Below are 27,127 nucleotides of genomic sequence, written 5' to 3'. Positions count from 1 at the left end.
AAATAGGCTTTAATAAATACGTTTGGGCAATATTGCTACAATACTTTTTCGTTGTTAAACCAAAGTAAAAATAACAAAGCTGGATCATAACTTTTTATGGAAAGTAAAGCTATTTTTAACATATTTGAAAAACAAAACTTGGATCAGGATTTTTCGAGCATTATAAAAAAATTATAATTGTGACTGAATTGAAAAACTTTTTGTGCATAACCAGAAATATTTGTATTAAGAACATAAATTTCTTTCATTATTTCCAGATTTCCAATGAACAGCGATCTAACAGAGCGCCTTTCAGTACCGACTGCAGTAAATACATTGAATAAATGGAACACAAACTCTCACTTTTTTTTTCCGAAAAATAAAAAAAATAATATTATCGGACACAGTCTTATCACTTAAATAAAGTTACATCTTTCAGCAAACATCTACACAAGTTAAATCAAGCATTTTATTGACTAATGTAGAAAAATAACCAGACACCTATGCAGAAACATCTCTGCCTTATGATCAATACAAACAGTTCAGCAGCTAAACAAAAGACTCAAAACAGTTTTCAAAAGAAATGAATTTAATGTACAAAATTCAAACAAATGAGCATCAAAATATTTTCTGAATGAAAAACAAAAAATGCTGTACAAAAGCACACTAATGTAGAGTGGCTGGAGACGTTCATCTCCTCGGCCCGCCGCGGCCACGACCTCTTCCTCTGCCACGACCCCGTCCTCTTCCTCGACCCCGACCAGCAACTGCAAGACAGAGAGAAACAAATTATACATCAGTATCAATGGCTGAATGTCACGTTTAGATGATTTGTTTCAACACTCACCAGCCTCTCTCTTCTTTGACTTGACTTTGGGCTCGATGTCGACCAGCAGCGTGTCCAGAGGAAGACTGTCGGGCAGGATGAAGTAGCGGATGTTGTTGCCGCGGATACTGAGAGACTCCAGCTGAGTGGGCTCTCTGTTTTTGAGGGTCATCTTCACAGCTTTGAGGTGAGTGTTCATACTGACATCCACACCTGTGTGCAGGATTCAAGAGAAAACATAGACATCCATCAATTCAAGAATTACAGAATCCAGTGGAAACATTTTTAATTTTAATCATAATTACCTGTAACTGTCCCGTGGACCTGTGTGCCATTCTTCAGCTCGATAGTGACTGTTTCATGGCTCAATTTCATCAAAAACCTGCAGGATCACAATCAAAAACGACTCATCACAATAAACATCTTTACAGCAGCACAAACATCACATACAAGGAACTTCACACAAAGGCTTTATTTATATTGGATAACCTACATAAAAATGGGAAATTGTACTTTAAACATTCATTATATATTTCCCTAATAGCATTAATATATAAATCTCTCTACATGCGTTTAGCAGATTTTATTGTAGTAGCAAGCAAACAGAAAGTTATTAGCATTGTTTCTGTTGCTGCGTTTGATAGATTTAAGGCCCGCGTCTACAAACTGTGTCAAATGCAGAACTTAATTGCATAAACATAAGACTAATTACATGTTAAAAAACAAGTGCATTTAAAACAAGGAAATAATGAAATAAAAACCCCAAACAAACACATTCTGATTCATTCATTCATTCCCGCCTGCTGAAGCTAAGCTAACAGCTACATACACATCTAACGCCATCCGTCAGATTACATCACACCTCGCTGTGTGTTATTAGTGCATATTAATAATATAATACACATAGATGTTTATTACCTGACGAGTTTCATGCTGGCGGTGGATTTTAAGGGTAAATCCTCCACCGAAATGAGAAAAAATTGTAGCGCAAAACGACAGAGAAGCGTCGGATGCTACTGGAGCTATGAGGGGTATCACTTCCTGTGCGAAACGGAAGTAGAATCCGTTTACAATATTTTTACACATTAGTAGAATATATTTATAAATATTTAATTAGCGTTTTTTTAATATCAAACAAACATTCACGTAAATAAAAACGAGGTTACAATTGTGTATATTATATTTTAATTGTGATAATACGTTTAAAAGTCTTTATATCCACGGCTGGATCATAGAAGTCCAAAGACGTGTCGCAATAAATATTTTTTTAAATGTTTTAAAGAGCTTACAGTTCTAAAACAGCAACATTATTTGATATTCAAAACGTTTAAGGGACCAAATCTGGCAACCTCTGTAACAGGAAGTGAAACCCGGAAGTAAGCGCTCATTGAAACATCACGTCTAAAGTGACTCGAGCATCATGAAGACTCATCGGTGACTTTATACGGGATGCTGCAGTGAAAGCGGATGAGATATCAGAAGAAGAACAGTCTGGAGATGTTTTGAACGATGCTGATGCGCGGGTTTAGACTGATTTGATTGGCAGCTGAGCAGCATGTTGCTCGTGTGTGTGCTGTGATTGATGCAGTAAGATGTTTCCTAAGACCTCTCTGACGAGTGTGATCGTGGGGGTCTTCCTCCTCTATGTGCTGCACACATGCTGGGTGATGTTCGGGATCGTTTACACCAAACCCTGCGAGACACCCGAGAGTGACAGCTGTATCTCTCCTTACCTGGCCGCGAGCCCTCGCCTGCAGGTGAGTGCCATGCGCATTTACTGCTTATATCACACAGTGCATGTCAAACCTGGTCTTTATAGAGACACATATTGCTACATATGTCTATGCATTAATAAATAACATTACATTTTCGTACATTAGCACAGGCATTTTCAATCTTTTAGATGCCACTGATCCCCAAATATGATCATTCTTGTGCAAGGGGCCCCAATTCTACAATTTAAAAGGCATCTGTGTAGTTTCTTATGTAAAGACTGTAAAAATGTTTCCATTTTTCTTACTCATTAAAGCACTGAACTATATATTTACTTAATTTCTTATTCGTTATACATAATTTGATTTATCATTTATGATTACTTTTTTATTTATCTATAGTTTAATATATTTTAACTAATGTTTACTTTTTATCTATTAAGTTTAATCAATTTTTTTTTTATTTGCCTATATTTTAAATTGATTGTAATCTAATGTTTAGGTATATATCAATTTATTTATGTATTTATATATTTTAATCTAATTTTATTTATTCATCAATTTATTTATTTTTTAATCTAATTAATATTTATGCATTTTTATTTTTTTTTATGTATTAATTTATTTATTTATTCATCTTCTTTATCTATATATTTGTTTATTTAATCTCATTATTATTATTTTTGTCTATTTATTTATTGTAATCTCATGTTTATCTGTTTAGTTATATATTTTAATTAATTTTTTATTTATTCATATTTTATTCTATTTATTTGTTTATTTAAATCTCTGGCTATATTTCATTTTTTTTTATCAGTTTATTTTTTTTATCTCATTTTTAATCTAATTTATTTGAATTATTTTTAATTATATATGTGACCCTGGACCACAAAACCAGTCGTAAGCGTCAATTTTTCGAAATTGAGATTTCTACATTATCTGAAAGCTGAATAAATAAGCTTTCAATTGATGTATGATTTGTTAGGATCGGACAATATTTGGCAAAAATATTGACAAAATCGCCTTTAAAGTTGTCCAAATGAAGTTCTTACCGATGCATATTACCAATAAAAAATGAAGTTTTGATTTATTTTCGGTAAGAAATTTACAAAATATCTTGATGGAACATGATCTTTACTTAATATCCTAATGATTTTTGGCATAAAATAAAAAATCAATACAATGTATTTTTGGCTATTGCTACAAATATACCCCAGCGACTTCAGACTGGTTTTGTGCTCCAGGGTCACATATATATTTTTAGATTTTTTTACACCATTTATCTCTAAATATTTCCACATTTCACCTACATTAGACAGACATTTATTTAATTTATTTATATAAATGGCAAATAATCAACATTATACAGTACAAAACACATTACAGTAAACAATAAGAATATATATAATAATAAATGCAATAAGAGTGATATTATGTATGTGTGTTCTTTAGCTAAGCGTCTACACTGCATTAAGACCCAGTGCTGACGGTGGACACAGTCTGATCCACAGAGAGGAAGAGTTTGATGTCAACACCAGGTTTGAAAGGTAAAAGCAATGTCATTTAGTTGATAACTAACACATTTTATCACAGTTTCTCTGTATTTCTATCATGTAGGGCTTCATTTGTGTCAATTACAGGTAACTAGCACATACCTGATCTGCTCTCTCACAGCTGTGCTGTTCTGTCTTTTCAAGGTTAGTTAATGTGTCTTTGCCGAAGAAGACCCGCAAGAATGGCACGCTGTACGCCGTGGTGTTCCTGCATCAGGCAGGAGTCTCGCCGTGGCAGGATCCGCACCAGGTGCATTTAGTCACGCAACTGACCACATACATGCTGCCCAAACCTCCAGAGATCAGCCTGATCACGGGGCAGGACGAGCCGCAGGTGAGGCCACACCCACGTCCTGCATCTGAACAAGTTTTCTTTTCCTGCTCCTGTTAATGAATCTGATTTGTACTCAGAAACCAGATCGGCAAAAGCAAAGCAGTGACTCTGAGCTGGACCGGCCCGTTTCTCACTGGCGTTCCCGTCTGACCGTGAACGTGGTGTCTGAGAACTTCCTGTTTGATCGAGAGGCTCTTCCTGGAGATGTGCACCGCTACATGAGAGTGTGAGTCTATTAGGTTCATTCACATTACACCTGACCTCTGCAGTGACCTTTAGTCCATTAAGGGATGAAGCAATAAATCTATGAGATAATTGCTGTGTCTTACCACATTTAAAAGCATGTTTTTCATCTTCCTACCTGTCTCTCTAATTCTTCTTTACATTCCTATCCTGCAGATATCAGAGCGGGAAGAAGATGATTTACCTGCCGCTGCTGTTTGTAGATGAGCTGAGCAACAGAGTGAAGGATTTAATGGTGCTGCTGTGTTCCCGTGTTTTAATCTAGCAGCTGCTGTAGTGAGCGTGCTCACAGAGTGATAATGTGTTTCGTGTCCTGCAGGAAATCAACAGCAGCAGCACTGAACTGCCTCTGACCATCTCATACGACTCCATCGCTCTGGGGAAACTGCGCTTCTGGATCCATATGCAGGACGCCGTTTATTCACTGCAGCAGTTTGGTAAGAATCGCCTGACTCCTGGGTAATTAAAGGGAATCTGTCAAGGTTAAGTGGCTTTGATGTGAAATTAAGAACCACAGTGATTTTTATTTACTTGTTTATTTATTATAGGGTTATTATAACTGTATGTTATTATTACCGGCAACAACTTAATTTGAATGAACACCTATTTTGTACAATACTTACTAAAAAAAAGAAAAAAAGAAAGATTTTTACAACCATAAAATTAAAAGAAATTAGCTGATTAATTGCATTGCCTCAAGTGGTTTATTTAAATGTACTGTATTAAGATTTATTATTTATTTAGATACATTTTATGTCCATTAAGTTCAATCAGTTAATGGTTTATATAAAATCATTTTACATATATATAACAGTTCACTGTTTTGGACTGCTAAACAGAAAATATAAGTCACAGCATTGTTTTCTACTCTAGGCTTCACTGAAAAGGATGCTGATGAAATCAAGGGGATATTTGTGGACACCAATCTATATTTCCTCGCACTCACCTTTTTTGTGGCTGCGTTCCATGTAAGTGTGTGTTTTACACAGAGATTCATCATATTGTGTTAACACTTTCTAAACGCTGTTCATACTGCAGATGCTGATGGGACTTATTTCACTGCACTAAAAACATGCTGGTTTTTTTTCCAGCTTTTGTTTGATTTTCTGGCTTTCAAAAACGACATCAGTTTCTGGAAACACAAGAAGAGCATGGTTGGGATGTCCAGCAAAGCAGGTCTGTAAACAAGCTTAGTTCAGCAATAACCTTCCCTTCACACAACATGCCTGTAATACATGCAAAGTACTTTTACAGAAGTGATGTGTTAGTGGAAATCTGGTCAAACGAGCAGCTGTCACATCAGTGAAACTGAACAAAATGCAATAGAGTTTTATAATGCACTATAATCAGGATTTGATTAATTAATTGCCATTTAAAATTAAAATAAATGTTAACTTAAAAAAAAATAAAAAACGTAAATGTATTTTATATCAGCTAGTGGCCATGTCAACATTTATTTGCATAACTTCAAGTGCTAAAATAATTAAAACTGAAGTAAAAAAATAATAAATATATATAGCTACTAAAAATGACAAACAGAACAAAATGACTAAAATTGAAATAAAAACAGTAAATGTAAAAATACAAATTCAAAATTTATAAATGTAATTTATAAATAATTGATACTGAATGCATTTTACATTCAGTGTTTTTTATTTTTATCTTGTGAAATTTAAATTAAAGTGGCTAAACTGGAATTTATAAATAAACGATATAAAATATAATATTTTAGAATAATGATATATATTAATATAATATTTAGTTTTAGTATAGTGCATATAGTTTTAAATATAGCTTCATTATTTTTTGATAATCGATAAATTAATTTTTATTTATAAAATAATTAGATATGGTTGCATCACTTATCATAATATGAGCCAAATGATTCATCCAAAGTAGTTTGCATGTTTTAGATGATTGGATGTGTTTGTGTGTGTGTTTCTCAGTGCTGTGGAGATGTTTCAGCACCATTGTGATCTTCCTGTATCTGCTGGATGAGCAGACCAGTCTGCTGGTGCTGGTTCCTGCTGGGATCGGCTCTTTGATAGAGGTGCAACGAGATTTCACTCATGTTTTGGTGTTATTTGTCATCTCTGCTGCAGATTTGATTCATAATGAACATCCACCTGTAGCTTTTGTCTGTGTATTTCTGCTCTTGTTGTTTTTCAGGTGTGGAAAGTGAAGAAAGCGTTTAAAATACACATCATATGGAGGGGCTTGACTCCCACATTCCTGGTAAACCCTCATGGTTTCTCTTTAGCTCTCTAAACAGTGTTGTCTCTCAGAGTTAACAGCGATTAATTGTTCCTGATCTATCCTTCAGTTTGGGAAGCTGGATGAATCAGAGAAACGGACAGAGGAATATGACACACTGGTGAGTTAAAGCTTCATCCAAACCCCAGTCTTCTGGGTATGTTTAGATATGTGTCTGAAGATGTATTTGACTGTTGTTCGTGTGAGCAGGCGATGAAGTATCTGTCGTATCTGCTGTATCCTCTGTGTATCAGCGGAGCCGGTTACGCTCTTGTGTTTGTCAAGTACAAAAGGTAAAACAGAGTATTAAACTTTTTTTTTGGCTGAAAAAGTTGCACAACTGATGAATATTTGTGTTTATACAGCTGGTACTCCTGGATTATTAACAGTTTAGTCAATGGTATGTTTCATTTTGTAGCTTTATACGACTGATTCATTTAGAAACATTAATGATGGAAATGTAATTGATCGTTGTTGCTCTGATTTAGGGGTGTATGCCTTTGGATTCCTCTTTATGCTGCCTCAACTGTTTGTAAATTACAAGGTCTGTTCAGTCTAAAATACTTATTGCATTCAGAATATTGAAATAATGTGTGATTTAATAACCAATGCTTTTGCGTTAACAGCTGAAATCAGTCGCTCATCTGCCCTGGAAAGCCTTCATGTACAAGGTGAGAGACGATACCACAGTCATAAAGCGCTCCGATGCTGTTTGCATTATTAATGCATGATATATGAAGAAACTATATATGTTTCGGCAGATAATTCCATTTTACAGTAATGAGTCCGACATGGCTCTGAATTGGAAAAAATAAAGAAATTTAATATATACAATAGTTTTTTTCTTTAATTATTTTATCTTTTTTTAACTTGTGAAACAAATCTCCATATTTACTGTTGTGAATTATGCATTATTTTAAATACATTTTTATTATTATTTTTTAAATAAACCAACATAAAATCCAACAAATTAGTAAAGTAATGTCACTTTAGTTGTCAGACTCAATAAATTATATATTTTGTTTTTTATATATAAAAAAATATATATAAATTACATAAATTATACAATAAATTATATATTTTTCTTTTAATTATTTTTATCTAAACAAACTTTTTCTATGCAACGGGTATCAGATTTCTGTTTATATATATATATATATATATATATATATATATATATATATATATATATACACACATATTGGTTTTCCATATTTTGTAAAAAAAAATAATAATACTAAACTAAAATAATAATATATCATGATAGTTGTCAGACTTAATAAATTACATATATATATATATATATATATATATATATATATATATATATATATTATATTATTTTACTATTTTTTTCATTTATTCTTTTAATTAGTTTTTTAATGTTTTTATTTTTGTCCTTTGCAATGGGTATCAGGTACATGCAAAAAAAAATTATGTAATAGTTCTCCATATTTCCCATTGTGCAATTTGTGCATTTAAATATTTTTTTTTATATAAAATAGCACAATCTATCAGTTTAACACATTTATTTCTCATTAGGTTTCTGATTTAATAAAGTAATTATTGACTGCTAATATTGACAAAAAATAAAGATCATTGCATATGTGTATGTTTGTATTTTAGTAATAGAGGCCTAATTTTGACACATTTTTCTCAACAGGCTTTTAATACGTTTATCGATGACGTCTTTGCATTCATCATCACGATGCCCACGTCACATCGGTTAGCGTGTTTCAGAGATGACGTGGTGTTCCTCGTATACCTCTATCAGAGATGGTGAGAAACCGCAGTCAAACTGATCCAGAGCTGATGTTTGAACTCGTATAGATGTTACATGAGATGTTGATGTGCTTTCAGGCTCTATCCAGTGGATAAAACCAGAATGAACGAGTACGGCGTGTCTTACGATGAAGAGCCCAAAGGAAAATCCCATAAAGACTGACATCCTCACAACAGAACAGCTCAGCGTTATCTTAAGATCAGCCATCGGTTTCAATAGCAAGGAACAATACTGTATTTGTCTCTCTGAGCTCAGTTGTGCTCTGCTAATCAGAGAAATTTAACAGACACTGTTGACTCGACTGAGACATGCGTGAAGCGTCCGGCAGCGCAAACGGTTGCTATATCTCCTTCAATTATAGGACAAGATGTACAACTATGAAAGGCTTGGTTTAATTTTACAGAATGTATTTGGATGGGACCTTTTATTCAGTCTCAAATAGTGTTTTAAGACCATATCTCAAGGGTGCCAAAAGACCAGAGTTTCAGATTAATTATGTGATTTGTTTTGAATATGGATTAATTTTAGTAACATGACTGTTGGTTGTGTTCAGAGAGAATGATGTATTTTCGTTTTTGCGTTTCATTCCATTAAAAGTGTTTCTGTGATTCAGCTGCTTAATTACAGAGACTTAAACAGTTCATGCCTTCTACCGCCTTCATTTCTTTGCTTTTTAATCATTCATTTTTGACTGTATTAAATGAACTGTTTGCCTACTAAACCTCCAGTGGTTTATAAAAATATGTTTATTTATAAATATAATGTACTTTATTTACAAGGTGAGAGACAGTACCACAGACTTTAAGCTCTCTGATGCTGTTTGCATCTAATGCATGATGTATGAAGAAACAATATTTATTGTGGCAGCTAATAGTGCTTTTAAAGTACCTACATGGCTCTGAATTGAAAAAAAAAGAATAAATATATATATATATATTACTATTATTATTTTTTACAATTCTCCATATTTCTATTGTGCATTATGCATGATGTTAAATGCATTATTATTAATTAATTAAAATAACAAATAATATATCACATTAGTTGTAAGACTCACATTTTCATATAAAATAAGTTTATAAATATAATCACGTGCATAAAGCAAAAGAAAGTACTGTGCTATTACCATGTTTTTTTTATTTTATAATAGTATACTTTGAAGTACCTGCTAAATATCATGCTATAGAGGATATGGTAATTTTATAGTACCATAGTATTAATATCTGATGAAATCGCTGCAACTGTAAAAAACGAACTATTCTTGAATTCATTAATGTTTTATTTTTCTGTTGTTTTTATATACTTTTTAAAACAAAGTTTGATTTTAATGTTTTGCTTTTTATGTATTTTTTTATCAAAACACGCGGATATACAAAATAATTGACAGAAGAGATGAGCCAATCACAGCTGCTGGTCTCTACGCAGATCCCGCCCACTGAAGTGACGCACGAGGCTATATAAAGCATCGCCCCGCCCCCCTTCGGCCCTTTCCGTTCACTGGCATCGCTGTGTTTGAGGTGCTCGGTTCTTCTCACGAAGCTAAGGCCTTTGAATCCGGCGACTAGCACCGTCAAATTTAGGCATCCACGTCTAAAACATTAACCTGCTGAAAGAAGAATGGCATCTGTGTCCGAGCTGGCCTGTATTTACTCCGCTCTCATCCTCCACGATGATGAAGTTACAGTCACGGTGAGTGTGATGGGTCTGAGCCGCGGCGGGAACATCCGGGACACTGACACACTGTCTCCATCACACTTCTGTGATTTAGCGTTGTTTACATATAACTTAGTTTATTTTCAGGTCCAGTGCGGTGTTAGAAGCTTAATCTGGTGTATTTATAGGTGAAACTAGTACAGAGAAGCCCGCGGTTTCTGTTGCTGTTAGCTTATTTTACTTTATCTCTTATTCAGCTTAAGTGTTTTACATTTACGTTAAATGCTAAGACTATGATATTTATCATACACTTACAGTATTATCACGTTGTTACATTTCTGTACCATGGTAATGTCACACTACCGATAAACCATCTGTTAACAATTATAATATATCATGGTGTCTACGTCTAATACTCTGAGAGTAATATGTGACCCTAGACCACAAAAATAGTCATAATTATACATCTAACGTTATATGAAATCTGATAAATAAGCTTTCCATTGATGTATGGTTTGTTATGATAGGACAATATTAGCCTGAAATACAACTATTAGAAAATCTGGAATCTGAGGGAGCAAAAAAATATTGAGAAAATTGCCAAATTAAGTTCTTAGCAATGCATATTACTAATCAAAAATTTAATTTTGGTATATTTAAGGTAGGAAGTTTACAAAATATCTTGATGGAACTTGAACTTGAATTAATATCCTAATGATTTTTGGCATAAGAAAAATTTATAATTTTGACCCATACAGTGTATTTTTGGCTATTGCTACAAATATACCCCAGCGACTTAAGACTGCTTTTGTGCTCCAGGGTCACATATATTGTACTCTGCTACTACCATGTGTTTGACAGTAGCATGATATTAGCATCTGACATCACCACCTTACCTTTGTACTGCCACAGTTAGTTAGTTAGGAAAGCATCCAGATACAGTGTTTTAATTCTCTTGTGTATTTTGCAGGAGGACAAGCTGATCGCTCTGATCAAGGCCGCCGGTGTGTCCATCGAGCCCTTCTGGCCCGGTCTCTTCGCTAAGGTGCGTTTCTTTCCCAGTCCACGATGGAAACACTTGAACATTCATGTTGTAGTGCATCTTGATTCTGAGCTGTAAGTGTGTTGGCGTGAGGTCTGATGTCACTTCCTGTGCTCAGGCTCTGGCCAGCGTGGACATCGGCAGTCTGATCTGTAACGTTGGAGCCGGTGGTGGAGCCGCTCCGGCCGCTGCTGCTGCTGCTGCTCCTGCAGGTGGAGACGCACCAGGTAACCTCTCGCTCTCGTTCAGACGCTTCCACGCGTGTTTGACTCAAACACTGAGATTCATTGTTTTCTGTTTGCATTACAGCCAAAGAGGAGGAGAAGAAAGAGGAAAAGAAGGAAGAGTCTGAGGAGTCTGATGACGACATGGGCTTCGGTCTGTTTGACTAAAGCAGCTCTTTTAATAAAAAACTTTGAAACTCTCCATACTGTTTGTGTCGTTGCTGGATTGGGGTTATGCGATAACTTTCTTGCATGTGGAAACTTGAGTTTCTAAAGAATCCTGCACTTTTCCTTTAAAAACGGAAAATACATTAATCCTTTATACGCAAAGTAGTTTATAATGTAAAAAAAAAAAAACAGCTTGCGTTAGCCAGAAGTTTAAAAGTCTTCACATCCATGGATTTGTCCAGTGTTTTGTATATTTTTAAAGTTAGGCTTGTTTTATAGGAATAATTCCACCTAAACAAACTTAAATATGAATTATAGTCATTTTTACTTTATAGGCCAGTGCATTCACATTTATTCATGTCGCTCTAGGATTTTTCAGAAATGTAAAACGAAAAAAAAAGCCAAAACGTTTTGGCTAATTATAAATAAAAATAATTATACATTACTGAATAATCAAGAAACTAATTATGGTTATTTTGTCCAACATGACTATAATATAAAGCTTAGCATTTTTCTTACCCAATGCAAAGGGAGTCATTTTGATAGAAATGTGTAATAAATATTTGTATAATTTATGAAATCAAAAAATATTTAATAATTCATATTTTCCTGGTGTCAAAAAAAATGAAAACCCACAAATTAGCAAATGCTTTTATCCAGCGTATATTCGGTTTGATCATGATTTTAGACGACTGTTTCAGTTAATCATTTTAATTTCAGACTAGAATTATTTTAGTTGCATTTTAAAAGTCAACAATTATCAACTAAAATAAATACAATAATTGAATAATTTAAACACACCCCAACCATTACCTTTTATTACCCACCAAAAAACTTCAAAAAGAATAACAATCCAGCAGAAACAATACCAAGACACAGTTAAAGATGATAACATTTTATTAGTTAAAAGATCTGTACAGTTGCTTCTTCCTGAGAATAATTTATATCAATGACAAAATGGATTTCACGATTGTTCTGTACACAAAAGTAATTCTACTCCGAACTCAAATGGGTCACTTCAACCCTAGTGTGTGGTAAAAAAACCCAACATGACATGATTTTACAGAATTAAGTCTCTTAAAATGAATTCAGAAGGCAGCTTTGATTATAAGAATTTATCAATATGTGCTTCAAGTGACTGATATGTGACTATATTCGCATCGGAATTTCCCTCTGTTTCATACAATAGCTGTGATTCCTTTAAAAATCTGTTAAATACGACTATGGTTTGGCTTTGTGAGTCGTGTCTCTCGGCGCGTCGAACCCCTGAGTTTCTCAGAGGATGTTGTTAAAGCACCTTGATCACCGAAGGCTGAGATCAACTATAGAAAATCATTTGTGTGACCTTTGGATCATTGGAAAACCATTATTGGAGTTCATTAGGTTCCAGTTGCAGATTCTCCAGCGCTGAGAAAGTTTAAGACCAACTTCATTTCTGGATACAAAATAAAAGACGACGCTGCTAGCGGTTATAAAACAATATCCTCTCCACTCCACCAAATCCAGCAGACTCTATTCTAAAGGTGTGTTTCTGTCAGGTCTGCTGTGCTGAAGGTCCCGCTGATGATCCAGCATCAGGAGTCAGTGTGGCCGGCCGTGGGCCAGCATCTTCAGCCGCGCCTGGTCGATGACGTCCAGCAGGTTCTTGGCGTCCACGGCGAGCGCGTGAGCCGCGGTCAGCATCTGCTTCTTGTAGTCCTGCTGCAGGCTGGTCAAGACGTACTGCTGCGCCAGACGCATCTTACTGATGAGCTCCGCCAGATCCGAGTTCAGCAGCTTCTGAGCCATCTCGATCTGAGACAAACACACCACACACAGAAACATACACGTTCAGTGGATACGAGGGGTTATAATAGGGCTGCATGATTCATCCAAATACAACTGCATTAAAAAAAAAACAGCTCTCCATGCATTTTTATGCCAAAATAAAAGCTTGATGGGTTAAACATTTGAAAAAGAAGAAATTAAGGCAAATATTAGTTTTGCTGCTTTACAGTTGTACTGTAAAAAAAAAAAAAAAATTATTTTTTTTTCATTGAAATATTACAATATTATTTTGTATGAATACACAACATAATATTATTTTGTTTAATATTTTATTCAGTAATAATAATAATAAAAGTAGTAATAATACAATTTTATAATAACAATAATGAATAATACTAAATAATAAACTATTGTTATTTATTATTATCAATATTATTATTTAGTCATATTAACATATAGTTAATATGCCATATAGTCTAGCCCTACAAAACTGGAGTTTTGTTTACTTCCATATTTTAAATAACAATCAAAAGTTTTATCAGGGAAAAGAAAAAAATTAAATCTAATTTGCCCCAAGTCATGCATCCTGAATTTACAATATAATATACTGGAGCTGGAAGAAATATATAATATAATTAAATTATTATATTTATTATAAAATTGTATTTATAATTATTATTAATGTGAATTAGTATGGAGATGACATTATACACATTTCAAACTATAGTATGTCGGGGCATCCAGTCCAGTCTGACATCTCCGAAATATTTCTAACAAAATAAAAATAAAAAAAGTTTGTTTTTGTTCTTAGCATAGTATGTTTTATCATTTTGTTTTGTTTTTTCTTCTAAATATTGCTATTTATATTTTATTTTGTATTGCAGTTTTAGCTTTAATTCAGTTTCAGTATTTATTTAATTCTAGTCAGGAATTTTAGTTCTAATTTTAATTTTCCTTAATTATGTATATTTTATTTCATTTCAAGTGTTAGTTTCAGTTTTAGTTAATGATAACAACATTGTCGCAAAAATAGTCAAATTTATAATAGAGTAGTATGTAGGGCTATAACAAATTATTTACATATATATATATATATATATATATACATACTGACCAAAATTATAAACGCAACACTTTAGTTTTTGCCCCCATTTTTCATGAGCTGAACTCAAAGATCTAAGACTTTTTCTATGTACACAAAAGGCCTATTTCTCTCAAATATTGTTCACAAATCTGTCTAAATCTGTGTTAGTAAGAACTTCTCCTTTGCTGAGATAATCCATCCCCCTCACAGGTGTGGCATATCAAGATGCTGATTAGACAGCATGATTATAGCACAGGTGTGCCTTAGGCTGGCCACAATAAAAGGCCTCTCTAAAATGTGCTGTTTTATCACACAGCACAATGCCACAGATGTCGCAAGTTTTGAGGGAGCGTGCAATTGGCGTGCAGACTGCAGGAATGTCCACCAGAGCTGTTGCCTGTGAATTGAATGTTCATTTCTCTACCATAAGCCGTCTCCAAAGGCGTTTCAGAGAATTTGGCAGTACATCCAACCGGCCTCACAACCGCAGACCACGTGTAACCACACCAGCCCAAGACCTCCACATCCAGCATCTTCACCTCCAAGATCGTCTGAGACCAGCCACCCGGACAGCTGCTGCAACAATCGGTTTGCATAACCAAAGAATTTCTGCACAAACTGTCAGAAACCGTCTCAGTGAAGCTCATCTGCATGCTCTTCGTCCTCAACGGGGTCTCGACCTGACTACAGTTTGTCGTCGCAACCGACTTGAGTGGGCAAATGCTCACATTCAATGGCGTCTGGCACTTTGGAGAGGTGTTCTCTTCACGGATGAATCCTGGTTTTTACTGTACAGGGCAGATGGCAGACAGCGTGTATGGCGTTGTGTGGGTGAGCTGTTTGCTGATGTCAACGTTGTGGATCGAGTGGCCTATAGTGGCGGTGGGGTTATGGTACGGGCAGGCGTATGTTATGGACAACGAACACAGGTGCATTTTATTGATGGCAATTTGAATGCACAGAGATACCGTGACGAGATCCTGAGGCCCATTGTTGTGCCATTCATCCACGACCATCACCTCATGTTGCAGCATGATAATGCACAGCCCCATGTTGCAAGGATCTGTACACAATTCCTGGAAGCTGAAAACATCCCAGTTCTTGCATGGCCAGCATACTCACCGGACATGTCACCCATTGAGCATGTTTGGGATGCTCTGGATCGGCGTATACGACAGCGTGTTCCAGATCCTGCCATAATCCAGCAACTTCGCACAGCCATTGAAGAGGAGTGGACAACCTGATCAACTCTATGCGAAGGAGATGTGTTGCACTGCGTGAGGACAATGGTGGTCACACCAGATACTGACTGGTTGTCTAATCAGCATCTTGATATGCCACACCTGTGAGGTGGATGGATTATCTCGGCAAAGGAGAAGTGCTCACTAACACAGATTTAGACAGATTTGTGAACAATATTTGAGGGAAATAGGCCTTTTGTGTACATAGAAAAACTCTTAGATCTTTGAGTTCAGCTCATGAAAAATGGGGGCAAAAACAAAAGTGTTGCGTTTATAATTTTTTTATTTTTTATTTTTTTATAATAATAATAATTTAATCACTAATAACATATATTCAAAGCAAAAAATGGAATGGTTAATGCTACAAAAATCATTTAATCTTTAAATAATTAAATTTCAAAATTAATTGATTTTACTGTTGAAAATGTAGTTTTGTCCCTAGCAGAATGGAAAAACACTATTCTGGATAAAGATTTATTCCCCAAAAAAGCAGAGATGAGTCCCTGATGTAACTGTTGAGGCGAGTGTGAGAGTATAAACACAGTGAGCATGCCTGACCTCTCTGTGAGTGCTGGCCGGTAACACTGGGATGGTCTCGTCCACCGTCGCTAGTAAAGTCCTGAGTGCTAGTCCAACATCCTGAGAGGAGACACCAGAGACACTCATCAAACACACGTCACACAGACACAGCCGTCATCACGAGAGTATCCCAGCATGCCCTGCTCCTTACTTTCACCATGGGGACGTACTCCTCAGGCGGCGCGGGCTGGATGCGGCTGGACATCTCGATCACGGCCTTCACCAGCCCCGTCACGTTCTCATACACCTTATCATTGGAGCGGTCCAGGTTTGCTGTGGGAGGAGGACTGATCTCCTGAGGCTGGATCTGGGAGTGAAGACAGGACTGGGTCAGCAGTGCTGCATTACACCAGCAGGTGGCACACAAGAACAACACATTCCCACACTGACGCCAATCAATTTCCACAACGTTTCCTAATGCTTAGGGTTACTGGATATGGATTTCATTTAAACAGATCAGATTTGAATTATTAGGTTTCAGTGATTAAACTGAAAGTCCAAAGAAGATCTAAATGAGCCTCAATACTAAATATTTTCTACCAATTTCCTTTTAATTTATTTACTAATTTTCATGACTTTTCCAGACTTAAAAATCACAAATATAAAATTTGCCAGGTTAATTATTCTTCAGATAAAATTTCATAAACATCGTTATAATGTTGAATATTTGTTTGAAGGAAAATGATAAAAGTAGGTAAATAAAGATAAAGATAAGGTCAGATGAAATGCAGGTAAACAAGTACAATATTTAATATTTTGTAATATTTTTTTTAAACTGTATTTTGTTAAATCATTCGTTTGTTTCAATTAGATTTTTTATGATTTAATTAATGTAAGTGATTTATAAATGAAATAATCAGAATAAATTTGTGATTTTATGAAGACAGACATTATTATAATCAATAAATCTAAAATCATTTATGGTTTTCTGGTGTCAATTAATGGCCACTTGACATTTCATGTTTTTTGGTAAATATTTAATTTTGATTGATTTGATTAAAATTAGTTTTTCGTGATGTAATTTATGATTATGATTAATATAATTTTTATATTAATAATTATTATATTATAAATAATATAATTATAAGTGAATTATAAATACAACGATCAGAATACAACTGGAATTTTACAAAGTGTATGACTGTCATGATTATAATTGATAAATCTATAATCATGGATTCTCAGATTTTTATTAATTTTCACATGCAAGTCAAAAAAAAAAAAAATTATCTTGATTTTTTTAAATCTTCATTTGTTTAATTAACATTCATAACATTTCATAAGTAATTTATAAATAAAACGATCAGAATAAAATTAGAATTTTTTGAAGACATTATTATAACTGAAAAATCTATTATCATGTAATCTGTGTGCAATTAAAATGGACTTTTCAACAGAAATGATTCCCATGAGACAAATGTACAGAAAAACATCCAGTGTTGACTTTAATCAGACGAGTGTGAGAAGACCGTGTCATACAGTGAATCACACACACACACACACACGCACACACACACGCACGCACACACACACGCACGCACACACACACGCACGCACACACACACGCACGCACACACACACACACACACACACACACGCAGGTCTTACCCTCCAGGGCTACGTGCAACAGTGCAGCATAAAGCAGGTGAGCGTGTGTGGTGTGGAGGGGAAGCGGGATGCAGGAAAACAGAACAAACGATTAATAATGCAAACAAACCAAAACTAATAAAGTCATGCAGCTTCAGCTTCAGAGGAGGTGTGTGATTATAAAGCATCGTTCAGCTACAGATGTTTCAGATGTCAAACCACATCCAAAAGAAACATGATCCGTTAGTTCAGCTTCTCTGAGGACTTTTAATACAGTAATTTACAAAGCAGGAGGATTCACGAGAATCCACCATAATAATGACTCAAAGAAAAAAATATGCAGAAAAACATTTACCTCTTACATAACAGCTATGAAAAAAGACACAAATGCATACCTCTCCAAAAAATTGGCAATGTGGAAAACACTATAGTTTTTATTAATATATCAATAAATATAATATAGAATACATTTTATATTTTTTATTAGTGTATATATATATATATATATATATATATATATATATTCATTCTCTTTTATTTTAGTTTTAATACATCAACTAATCAGAAAATGGTGCCTAGCTAAAGCTAATATAGCCAAAGCTATAAGTAAAAGTTTTATTTTAAGTAATAAATAAAAATACATACATAAATAATAAAATATAAATAAAAATAAAATAATCTTTTTTTCATGGTTTTCGTAGTCATTTTAGTTAACTATAATAACCCTATACTGTGAATGGAATTAGATATGGTTGAAAGTTGGAGAAATCAACTAGGAATATTTCTGACTCGCATCACATGATTTTTAAAGTGTTTAGCAATCATTTGTAGGCAGGTGTTTGAAACGCAGAAAAACGTCTTCTCTCTCGATAATCTGAGTGTTTTTCTGCCGTCTTTAATCCAGCTGAATACTCACGAGAATCCACTGGAACGTTAAAACAACAGGAAAAATGAAAAAGAATAATAGATCCAGGCAAAACTGACCTCTTACATAAGAGCCACGAATAAAATAAACACAGCTTCTTGGCGCAGTTGAGTGAGTGTGTGTGTGAGTGTGTGTGTGTGTGTGTGTGTGTGTGTGTGATGGGTCATGACCCCTGTGATGTTATTATAGTTAACTAAAACTAACATTTTTGTTACTTGAATGAAATAAATATTAACTCCGATGTATGTATATACATATATATATATATATATATATATATATATATATATATGTGTGGTTTCTCTTGGAGGTTTGGCTGGAGTGTGTTCTGCTGACGAAGATCAACTCTATCCGAACTCTACAGTGTGTGGGCGAGAGTGTGTTTGCGGGAAACTCGAGGGTTCGTGGAGTTTATTGTTGGTGAGAGCAGCATGCAGAACACAACAGCCAATCAGCATGCTGCACGCATCTCAGCATTCACCTCTCAGAGACGTTAATACAACAGCATGCCTGGAGAAGTTAGTTAGTTAGTTACCGGAGTATAAAGTACCTTGACACCCTCGTTGTAACTGTCCACGGGGTTCAGGTTGGTCAGGTGACTCGGAGCGCCGGGACGGGGCGGCTTCTTTGGAGGAGCCACATGTTCTGTTGGACACAGGAGGAATCAAATGACTCTGATCTAAAATGTGCTCATTAGTCATTATAAAACACAATTCTGATAGGATGAGACACATTCAAAGCTGGTGATAAACGCACACTAATATTTATATATTAATGCAGAAAAACATAATATTGCTTTCAAACTACAAACCTATGTGGCATTATAATACTACAGACTCGTTTAAAAATATTGTTTAATGGAATTTTATTTTTTTTTTTTTTTAGTTAGAAGTCTTAAAACAGCCTTTCTTGCAGGAGAGTTTTTTCTATTTATAAATTTACTTGAACAGATATTGTAAACAATTACATAAACATAATAATTGTATTTACTGTATTATAGCTTTGTATATTTGATAAATTTTATACATTTAAAATGAACTAAATTTGTACTTTAAAAAACATTAACATTTTTCCTTGATTTGTAAAAATTATTTTAAGAGGTTACAAAAATAAATTTCTAAAATTAAAATGGAAATTATATATATATATATATATATATATATATATATATATATATATATACACACACATACACACTAACACAATTTATAGAATATTACAAAAAAAATTCTAAAAACTATATACACAAACTAAAAAGTTCTAAAACTTTAATATTAAACTCTAAATTGTCAATAATAAAATTTCTAGACTTAAATATACAATTATATAATTGACACATTTTTAAGTAACTGACACTAGATTTTTATTTTTAATTTTTTTTTTTTTTTTTTTTTTTCAAGTATTGCCATTTTAGGCCTGAAAATCACAACTGACAAAATGATGTTTCCAGGTTTTTCATGACCAGGTAAACCCTGGTGCCAGAGGTAGCAAAAAACAATGATCATTGATCAGTCACTGTATAATTAGTCCTGAAAATGTGCATCGATGACCGGCTGTGTCCGTACCTGCTTTACCCACAGGCTGATAAACGTGCTGCTTCCCCATCTGAAAGAAAACACAAACAAGCGTTTAACACAGCTCCTCTTCCTCTGGTCTCTGGTTTTACAGCACACTGGCTTCCTGCTGCCCACCGGGGCCCTGTGGAATTGTGGGTAGTTTGTGGGAAAGCCAAGCATATTTCAGGTTCTCAAAGACCGAATCCAAAAATGAGTTTGACCCTGGAGTCTCTGGATCTGCTGTAATTATGGCCTGTAAACGTGGTGCTCTTATGAGGGCTGTTTTTCACTCTTTACACATCAGAGATGGCACTCAGGATTCCCGTTTCTGGCTTCATCCGCCACAGAAAAACCCCTTTAATCGCCCCTCCATGTGTGATGTCTCCTCTCAGGCTCTCAGATTCCTGGTTTCTCATCTGTTTGGAGGATATCTCATCTGGCCGAGTGTGATCAGTATTACTGGCTACGACTCTGACAGGAAGTGAGAAACAGATTGTGTCCTCGCTGTGGCACAGTAAATCTCCCTCAGGGAAGAAACAAAAACAAGCAGGGAATTATGGGAAGGCACTCACCGGGGCCTGGAGAGCGCCGTCCTCACGATCGATGCTGCCCCTCGAGTTCCTCGACTCCGGCTTCTGAACAAACACAAGCCATCATTCAAATAAACAGATTCAAATCATGCATCGCTCCCCCAAAAGAAGATGTATTAATTATTCATGAGATAAATGTTCATCTGATTATGTCATCATCATCCCCACATCACATGACTGATGAATTCCATTAACTTTTGCAGTTATTTGAGATTACTGGATTAAAAATCAAACATAAAACAACAACAGTATCAAAAACTATTTAAAAAAACGAAAAATGTGAATGTATTTCAATTTAGAAAAGTAAAAACATTTATAGAGTGATTTCTAGCCTCTAAAATACTTTACAAATATTCCATTTTGTATTTTTACTTAAGAGATTTCTGCAATTAAAAAAATTAGCAAAATGTAAAAAAATACAAACATACAAATACATGCATACACACTAACAATAACTAGTACTAACAATAATAATAAACATTGTAATTTTTAAAATATGTAAAATTACTATTTTTATTTTTTTTTATTGTTTTTAAATATTATATTTAAATGTTTAACTTAATTTTTTAAATGTTAAAACTTTACATATTATTTTCACAGATTTGTTTATGATGTTAAGATTATCTTAATTTGCAAACTTTTTATAATAATAATAATAATAATAATAATAATAACAACAACAACGAACATTTTAATATTTATTTACCTGTAATATTTCATCAATATTTAGAGCTATTGTTTAAAATGTATACATATATATATATATATATATATATATATATATATAAAATTTCCATATAACTTCTTATTTTTACTTTAGAAATTTTCATAACTTTTCATATATTATATATATTAATTTGCATGACTTTTCCAGGCTTGGAAATCACAAATGTAAAATTTCCTGAAATCTCAAGATAAAACTAAAATACACACATGCATACTACTACTGCTAATAATAAACAAATATTATTTATATGTCTGTAATATATTTTATACATTTTTTGACATTTTTCCTAAATGTTATATTTTAATATTAAATGTTTTAAAGTGTAAAACTATTATTTATTTTGACTTATTACTATTTATTTTTACTTTTTAAGATTACATTAACTTGCATGACTTCCAGGCTTGTCAATCACCATCTTAAAGTTCCCTAATATATCCACTTAATATATCACAAACCACTAAAGAGGAGCAACAAACTTCAAAACTCGTCAAAACACAAACCAAACAAATAATGCAGCGAGATCTTACTCAACAATGCATCTACAAAAGCCCAATAACTGAGAAGAACTTCCCAGCATCATCCCTCACTGTGCAAGTCTAGTTACCGTCTTTCCGAAACAGAACTTGAAGAGATGCATGCCGTGTGCGGAGCGTCCGAGGGCGAGGAAAGAGCGAGTTGTGTGCGTTTCCATGAGAGACGTGGGTCTTGAGGACGCTCAGAAGAGCCTGACTGAACAAACTCACAGCAGCAGATTCCTGCTCTCTCTTTCTCTCTCTCTCTCTCTCTCTCTCTCTCCCTCTCTCTCTCCGTCTCTCTCTCTCTGTGTATGGTTTTCCTCTCTCTTTCTCTCTCTCTCTCTCTCTCTCTCCCTCTCTCTCTCTGTCTCTCTCTCTGTGAATGGTTTTCCTCTCTCTCTCTCCCTCTCTCTCTCCGTCTCTCTCTCTCTGTGTATGGTTTTCCTCTCTCTTTCTCTCTCTCTCTCTCTCCCTCTCTCTCTCTGTCTCTCTCTCTGTGAATGGTTTTCCTCTCTCTTTCTCCCTCCCTCTCTCTCTCTCTCTCTCTCTCTCCGTCTCTCTCTCTCTGTGTATGGTTTTCCTCTCTCTTTCTCTCTCTCTCTCTCTCCCTCTCTCTCTCTGTGAATGGTTTTCCTCTCTCTTTCTCCCTCCCTCTCTCTCTCTCTCTCTCTCTCTCCGTCTCTCTCTGTGTATGGTTTTCCTCTCTCTTTCTCTCTTTCTCTCTCTCCCTCTCTCTCTCTGTCTCTCTCTCTGTGAATGGTTTTCCTCTCTCTTTCTCCCTCCCTCTCTCTCCGTCTCTCTCTCTCTGTGTATGGTTTTCCTCTCTCTTTCTCTCTCTCTCTCTCTCCCTCTCTCTCTCTGTCTCTCTCTCTGTGAATGGTTTTCCTCTCTCTTTCTCCCTCCCTCTCTCTCCGTCTCTCTCTCTCTGTGTATGGTTTTCCTCTCTCTTTCTCTCTCTCTCTCTCTCCCTCTCTCTCTCTGTCTCTCTCTCTGTGTATGGTTTTCCTCTCTCTTTCTCTCTCTCTCTCTCTCCCTCTCTCTCTCTGTCTCTCTCTCTGTGAATGGTTTTCCTCTCTCTTTCTCCCTCCCTCTCTCTCCGTCTCTCTCTCTCTGTGTATGGTTTTCCTCTCTCTTTCTCTCTCTCTCTCTCTCCCTCTCTCTCTCTGTCTCTCTCTCTGTGAATGGTTTTCCTCTCTCTTTCTCCCTCTCTCTCTCTCTCTCTCTCTCTCTCTCCGTCTCTCTCCCTCTCTCTCTGTGAATGGTTTTCCTCTCTCAGACTCCCTCACACATCTTTTCCTCTCGGTCTGTCCTCTCTCTCTCGTCCCACGCTTTCCTTTCCTCCCACTGGTTTTGCACAAACAGAAGAAGCTGCTGGTATGTGCTGCTAAACACTGATAAACAACGACTCACACACTCTGATCTCACTCACACAACACATACTGTTTCAAAATAATAATAATGCGCAGTATGCAAATGCGTATGCATGGAAAACCCAGACGAATATATGAATTTGCCAAGGATACAACTACATGGAATACTGCATCCCACAATGCACTGCGCTCGATTTGACTTTCCATTCCCGGTGCAGGGAATGAAGGGCAAGTGATATCGGTCACATTTTTTGCTTCTTGCGTCTTACTTTCTGTTATTAAATCAGACTGCTAAAAATAAGACATTATGCAAAACGTTATTTTAATAAAATGAAAAAGCACTAGATTTTATTTTGTCAGATTTTTTTTGTTTATTACTCTAAAGCTGCTTTGTAGCAGTTTGTAATGTAAAAATCAAGGTTATTATAGTTAACTAAAACCATTTTAAAAAGTATTTTCATTACTTGAAATATAATACATGTTAACTGAAATAAAATACATAAAAAAAACTATTAATAAAAACACTAAAAAGCTAGTTTCCAAGGCAACATTTATTTTAACGATGTACTAAACTACAATAAAAAATTTTGTTTTTTAAATATACAGCAAAAAAAAAAAAAAAAAAAAAAAAAAAATTATATATATATATATATATATATATATATATATATATATATATATATATATATATATACACACACACATACACCACATGAAGATAAATAATAATAAAATATAAAAAGTACTTAAAATGTTGATACAAAGTATAATATTATTTCATTGATACTGATATAGCACTGGTAAAAAGTGCTATATAAATAAACTTGCCTTTATTACTGGACTACCAAAAACAGTAAATGGCATATGATTATTTCATATATAAAGCATTTATTCATTGAAAATCTAGTAAAAATAATTATATTTTGATGTGTACCGTTAATGTGATTTGGAATTATCATAAGATTTTAGTCCAATTGCTCACCATACTGCCGTTTTTAATAAGATCAATTATTATCCAGTAAATGCTGCGCAGTATGCAGTGCACTAGTGTTCATTCCAGACACACTCTGATTCTTTCCTTTTGAGAAAAGGGCTTATTTTTCTTAAATCACAGAATGACAGACGGAGCAGAAGCCAGCGCTCAGACGAGAGCTTTACGGCTCTCAGATCGGCACCAAACACACAGGTTTCCACCGATTCCCACAAACCTTCAGTGCCAAACTAAAAGATCGCTAATGACACACGTCCTCAGCAGCCGCCCAACTTTCCACTGGACAGAGAGAGACATGGCAACACAGCCTCTCCTGACAACAGTCCTCAAATCCACAGCTTCAGCCTGAAAATCACTAGCGTGTCAAATCTGTAAGTGTCAATTAAACACCTCTCTCTCTCAGCACACAGGAAACTCTTCTCATTCCCACTCGACTGAACATGTGACGCCTAAAATATCATCTGGAAATAAACAGCTTGAGAAGCACAGGAGCCTGAGAGGCTCGTCCAGCGTCTGGCAGAGATGGAGATGTGACGGATCAAACGGTTTCATGGCTGTTTCTGGTTACAGGTGCTCACAGATTTACAGCTTTGTTTTCAGGACTGAATGTGGGAGATCAGCACATCTCCTCCTCCGAGTAACAACAACAACAGATGCATACACCAAACACTCAAAGCAACCAACAAGCCAGTGAGAGAGAAGAGCTGATCCGCTATGAGCCGTTTCACCAAAAACTATTCTATAAATCGTAATTTTTACATTATTAAATGTATTTTTATTTATTACTACTACTACTAATAAATATATATTATACTATTATTGTATAATTTTTTATATATGTATTATTATATATTTTAAAATATAGTTAGTTAATTTATAATAATAATCTTAGTAATATAAACTACATAATACATAATTATTTAATATTCTATAAATATTACAAATATATATTTTTCTTTAAATATATAATATGAATATATTTTTAATTTAAATATTAACATCTTACTTTCACTTTAGAAATGTCCATGACTTTTTAAGATTATATTAGTTTAATCTTCAATTTAATCTTTAAAGCAGGCTTGAAAATAGTCTGTTATATTTTCTAAAAAATATTTAAATATATATAAAAAAATTAAATATTTAAAAATTACAATTAAATTAAGTTTGTATTATTATTTTATTATTTAATACTTCATTTCTTATTTTTACTCTAGAGACTTTTAAGTAAATGAATCTGAATGGCTACTCCAGGCTTGAAAATTTCACAGTTCACATAAAATACAATAATAATAATATTTTGTATATCAGTAAATATTTAGAATTATTTAAAAATATTTAAATATTATATAAATATATTTTCTTATTTTCACTCTTCACACTTTTTTGATTAAATGATTTGCTTGCTTCCATTTTGAGTTTAAATTCAACAAATATTTGGAGCTCAAATTTGATTTTGCAAGCTCTACTCAGTGTGGTGTAAGAGAGAGGAAGAAAAACAAGGAGAGACAGAGAGAAGTTGTGTCAGTACCAGGAAGCTCTCCTCCTGCTCCAGCCATCTCTGGTCCTCCTCCATCTGCTGCTGCTGCTTGATGAGCGTCTCCTCCATCAGGTGGGTGGGCATCCCCTGACTCCGCCCCAGAGCGCCTCCATCCTGACACACACACACACCAGCATGAGTTAGAACAGTGCTCCTCCGCTCGTTCACACTGAGCGTCCCGTCTCCTCGCTCACCTCCATGTTTGGAGACCACACAGGAAGCTCCTGTCTGTGATGGTTCCATGCTTCATGAGGGTCGAGGACAGACGCCTGCGGCGGGAATCCTGCACCGGGCACGTGTGCGCCAGGATATCCAGACCCCTTCACAAATCACAACATTTATTCATTTAGCACATGCTCTTATCCAAAGTGCCCCAAAAAGCTGTAAAATAAATAAATAATCAACAAAAAAGCTAAAGTTTTCAATATTCAATCAATTATACTGTACAAATCAGTATTATTTATATACCATTTTTAGATTCTGTTTTTCTTAATGTTTTTATATTTTCAGTTTGCATTTAAATTTTAGTTTATTTTTTAGTAATATTTTTTCTAGGCACTTTTGTTATTTTTATTACCTTTTATTTGTTTATATTTCTGTTTATTTTATTTATTTATTTATTTTATTTATTTCCAGTTAGTAATTTAAACTTACTTTTAGAGCCTAAACTTATTTCAACTTGTAATCAAATATTTATATTTTATTATATTTCAGCTCTGATTTAGCTTTTATTTTTATATTTTCATTTTTCATTTTATTTTCTAGCTTAATTAATAGTAATTTTTATATTAATATATTTCAGGGGTTTTCGTAGTAATTTCAATACTTGTGTACAACTTATTTCATCTAATATTTATATTTTATTTTATTTCAGCTTTTTTTAATGAA

At 34.5% G+C, this 27,127-nt stretch overlaps 4 protein-coding genes across 5 annotated transcripts in view; 2 read left to right on the top strand and 2 right to left on the bottom strand.

Moving 5' to 3' along the window:
- On the bottom strand, positions 1-1,850 carry snrpd1 (small nuclear ribonucleoprotein D1 polypeptide). Its single transcript, XM_079442269.1, has 4 exons — positions 1,724-1,850; positions 1,111-1,187; positions 827-1,018; positions 1-746 (listed from the first exon to the last, which is right to left on the bottom strand). Exons 1-4 carry the CDS (start codon positions 1,735-1,737, stop codon positions 670-672), a joined length of 360 nt encoding a protein of 119 aa, XP_079298395.1. The 5' UTR covers positions 1,738-1,850; the 3' UTR covers positions 1-669.
- Positions 1,016-9,325, top strand: LOC306885619 (lipid scramblase CLPTM1L-like). The gene is made up of 17 exons (XM_079442268.1): positions 1,016-2,562; positions 3,970-4,064; positions 4,215-4,404; positions 4,482-4,630; positions 4,804-4,882; positions 4,967-5,084; positions 5,521-5,615; positions 5,739-5,823; positions 6,594-6,697; positions 6,817-6,882; positions 6,971-7,021; positions 7,111-7,193; positions 7,266-7,300; positions 7,389-7,444; positions 7,527-7,571; positions 8,564-8,679; positions 8,761-9,325. Exons 1-17 carry the CDS (start codon positions 2,398-2,400, stop codon positions 8,843-8,845), a joined length of 1,617 nt encoding a protein of 538 aa, XP_079298394.1. The 5' UTR covers positions 1,016-2,397; the 3' UTR covers positions 8,846-9,325.
- An 837-nt stretch (positions 9,326-10,162) lies between these two features.
- Positions 10,163-11,804, top strand: LOC306885621 (large ribosomal subunit protein P1-like). Its single transcript, XM_079442270.1, has 4 exons — positions 10,163-10,372; positions 11,307-11,381; positions 11,497-11,605; positions 11,688-11,804. Exons 1-4 carry the CDS (start codon positions 10,301-10,303, stop codon positions 11,768-11,770), a joined length of 339 nt encoding a protein of 112 aa, XP_079298396.1. The 5' UTR covers positions 10,163-10,300; the 3' UTR covers positions 11,771-11,804.
- An 847-nt stretch (positions 11,805-12,651) lies between these two features.
- LOC306885398 (focal adhesion kinase 1-like) overlaps positions 12,652-27,127 on the bottom strand; it is a gene marked incomplete at its 5' end in the record, with an annotated part of 90,477 nt that continues 76,001 nt past the window's right edge. For both annotated transcript variants that reach the window (XM_079441869.1, XM_079441870.1), the window contains 8 exons: positions 12,652-13,564; positions 16,421-16,501; positions 16,593-16,748; positions 19,504-19,598; positions 20,519-20,558; positions 21,082-21,144; positions 26,231-26,353; positions 26,434-26,559. In XM_079441869.1, the coding sequence (XP_079297995.1) occupies positions 13,352-13,564; positions 16,421-16,501; positions 16,593-16,748; positions 19,504-19,598; positions 20,519-20,558; positions 21,082-21,144; positions 26,231-26,353; positions 26,434-26,559 (897 nt within the window). In that variant the 3' untranslated portion in view covers positions 12,652-13,351. The remainder of the gene's footprint in view (positions 13,565-16,420; positions 16,502-16,592; positions 16,749-19,503; positions 19,599-20,518; positions 20,559-21,081; positions 21,145-26,230; positions 26,354-26,433; positions 26,560-27,127) is intronic.

Source organism: Barbus barbus (assembly GCF_936440315.1).
Source record: "Barbus barbus genome assembly, chromosome: 19".
Taxonomy (NCBI): domain Eukaryota; kingdom Metazoa; phylum Chordata; class Actinopteri; order Cypriniformes; family Cyprinidae; genus Barbus; species Barbus barbus.
This window is presented reverse-complemented; position numbering and strand designations above follow the sequence as displayed.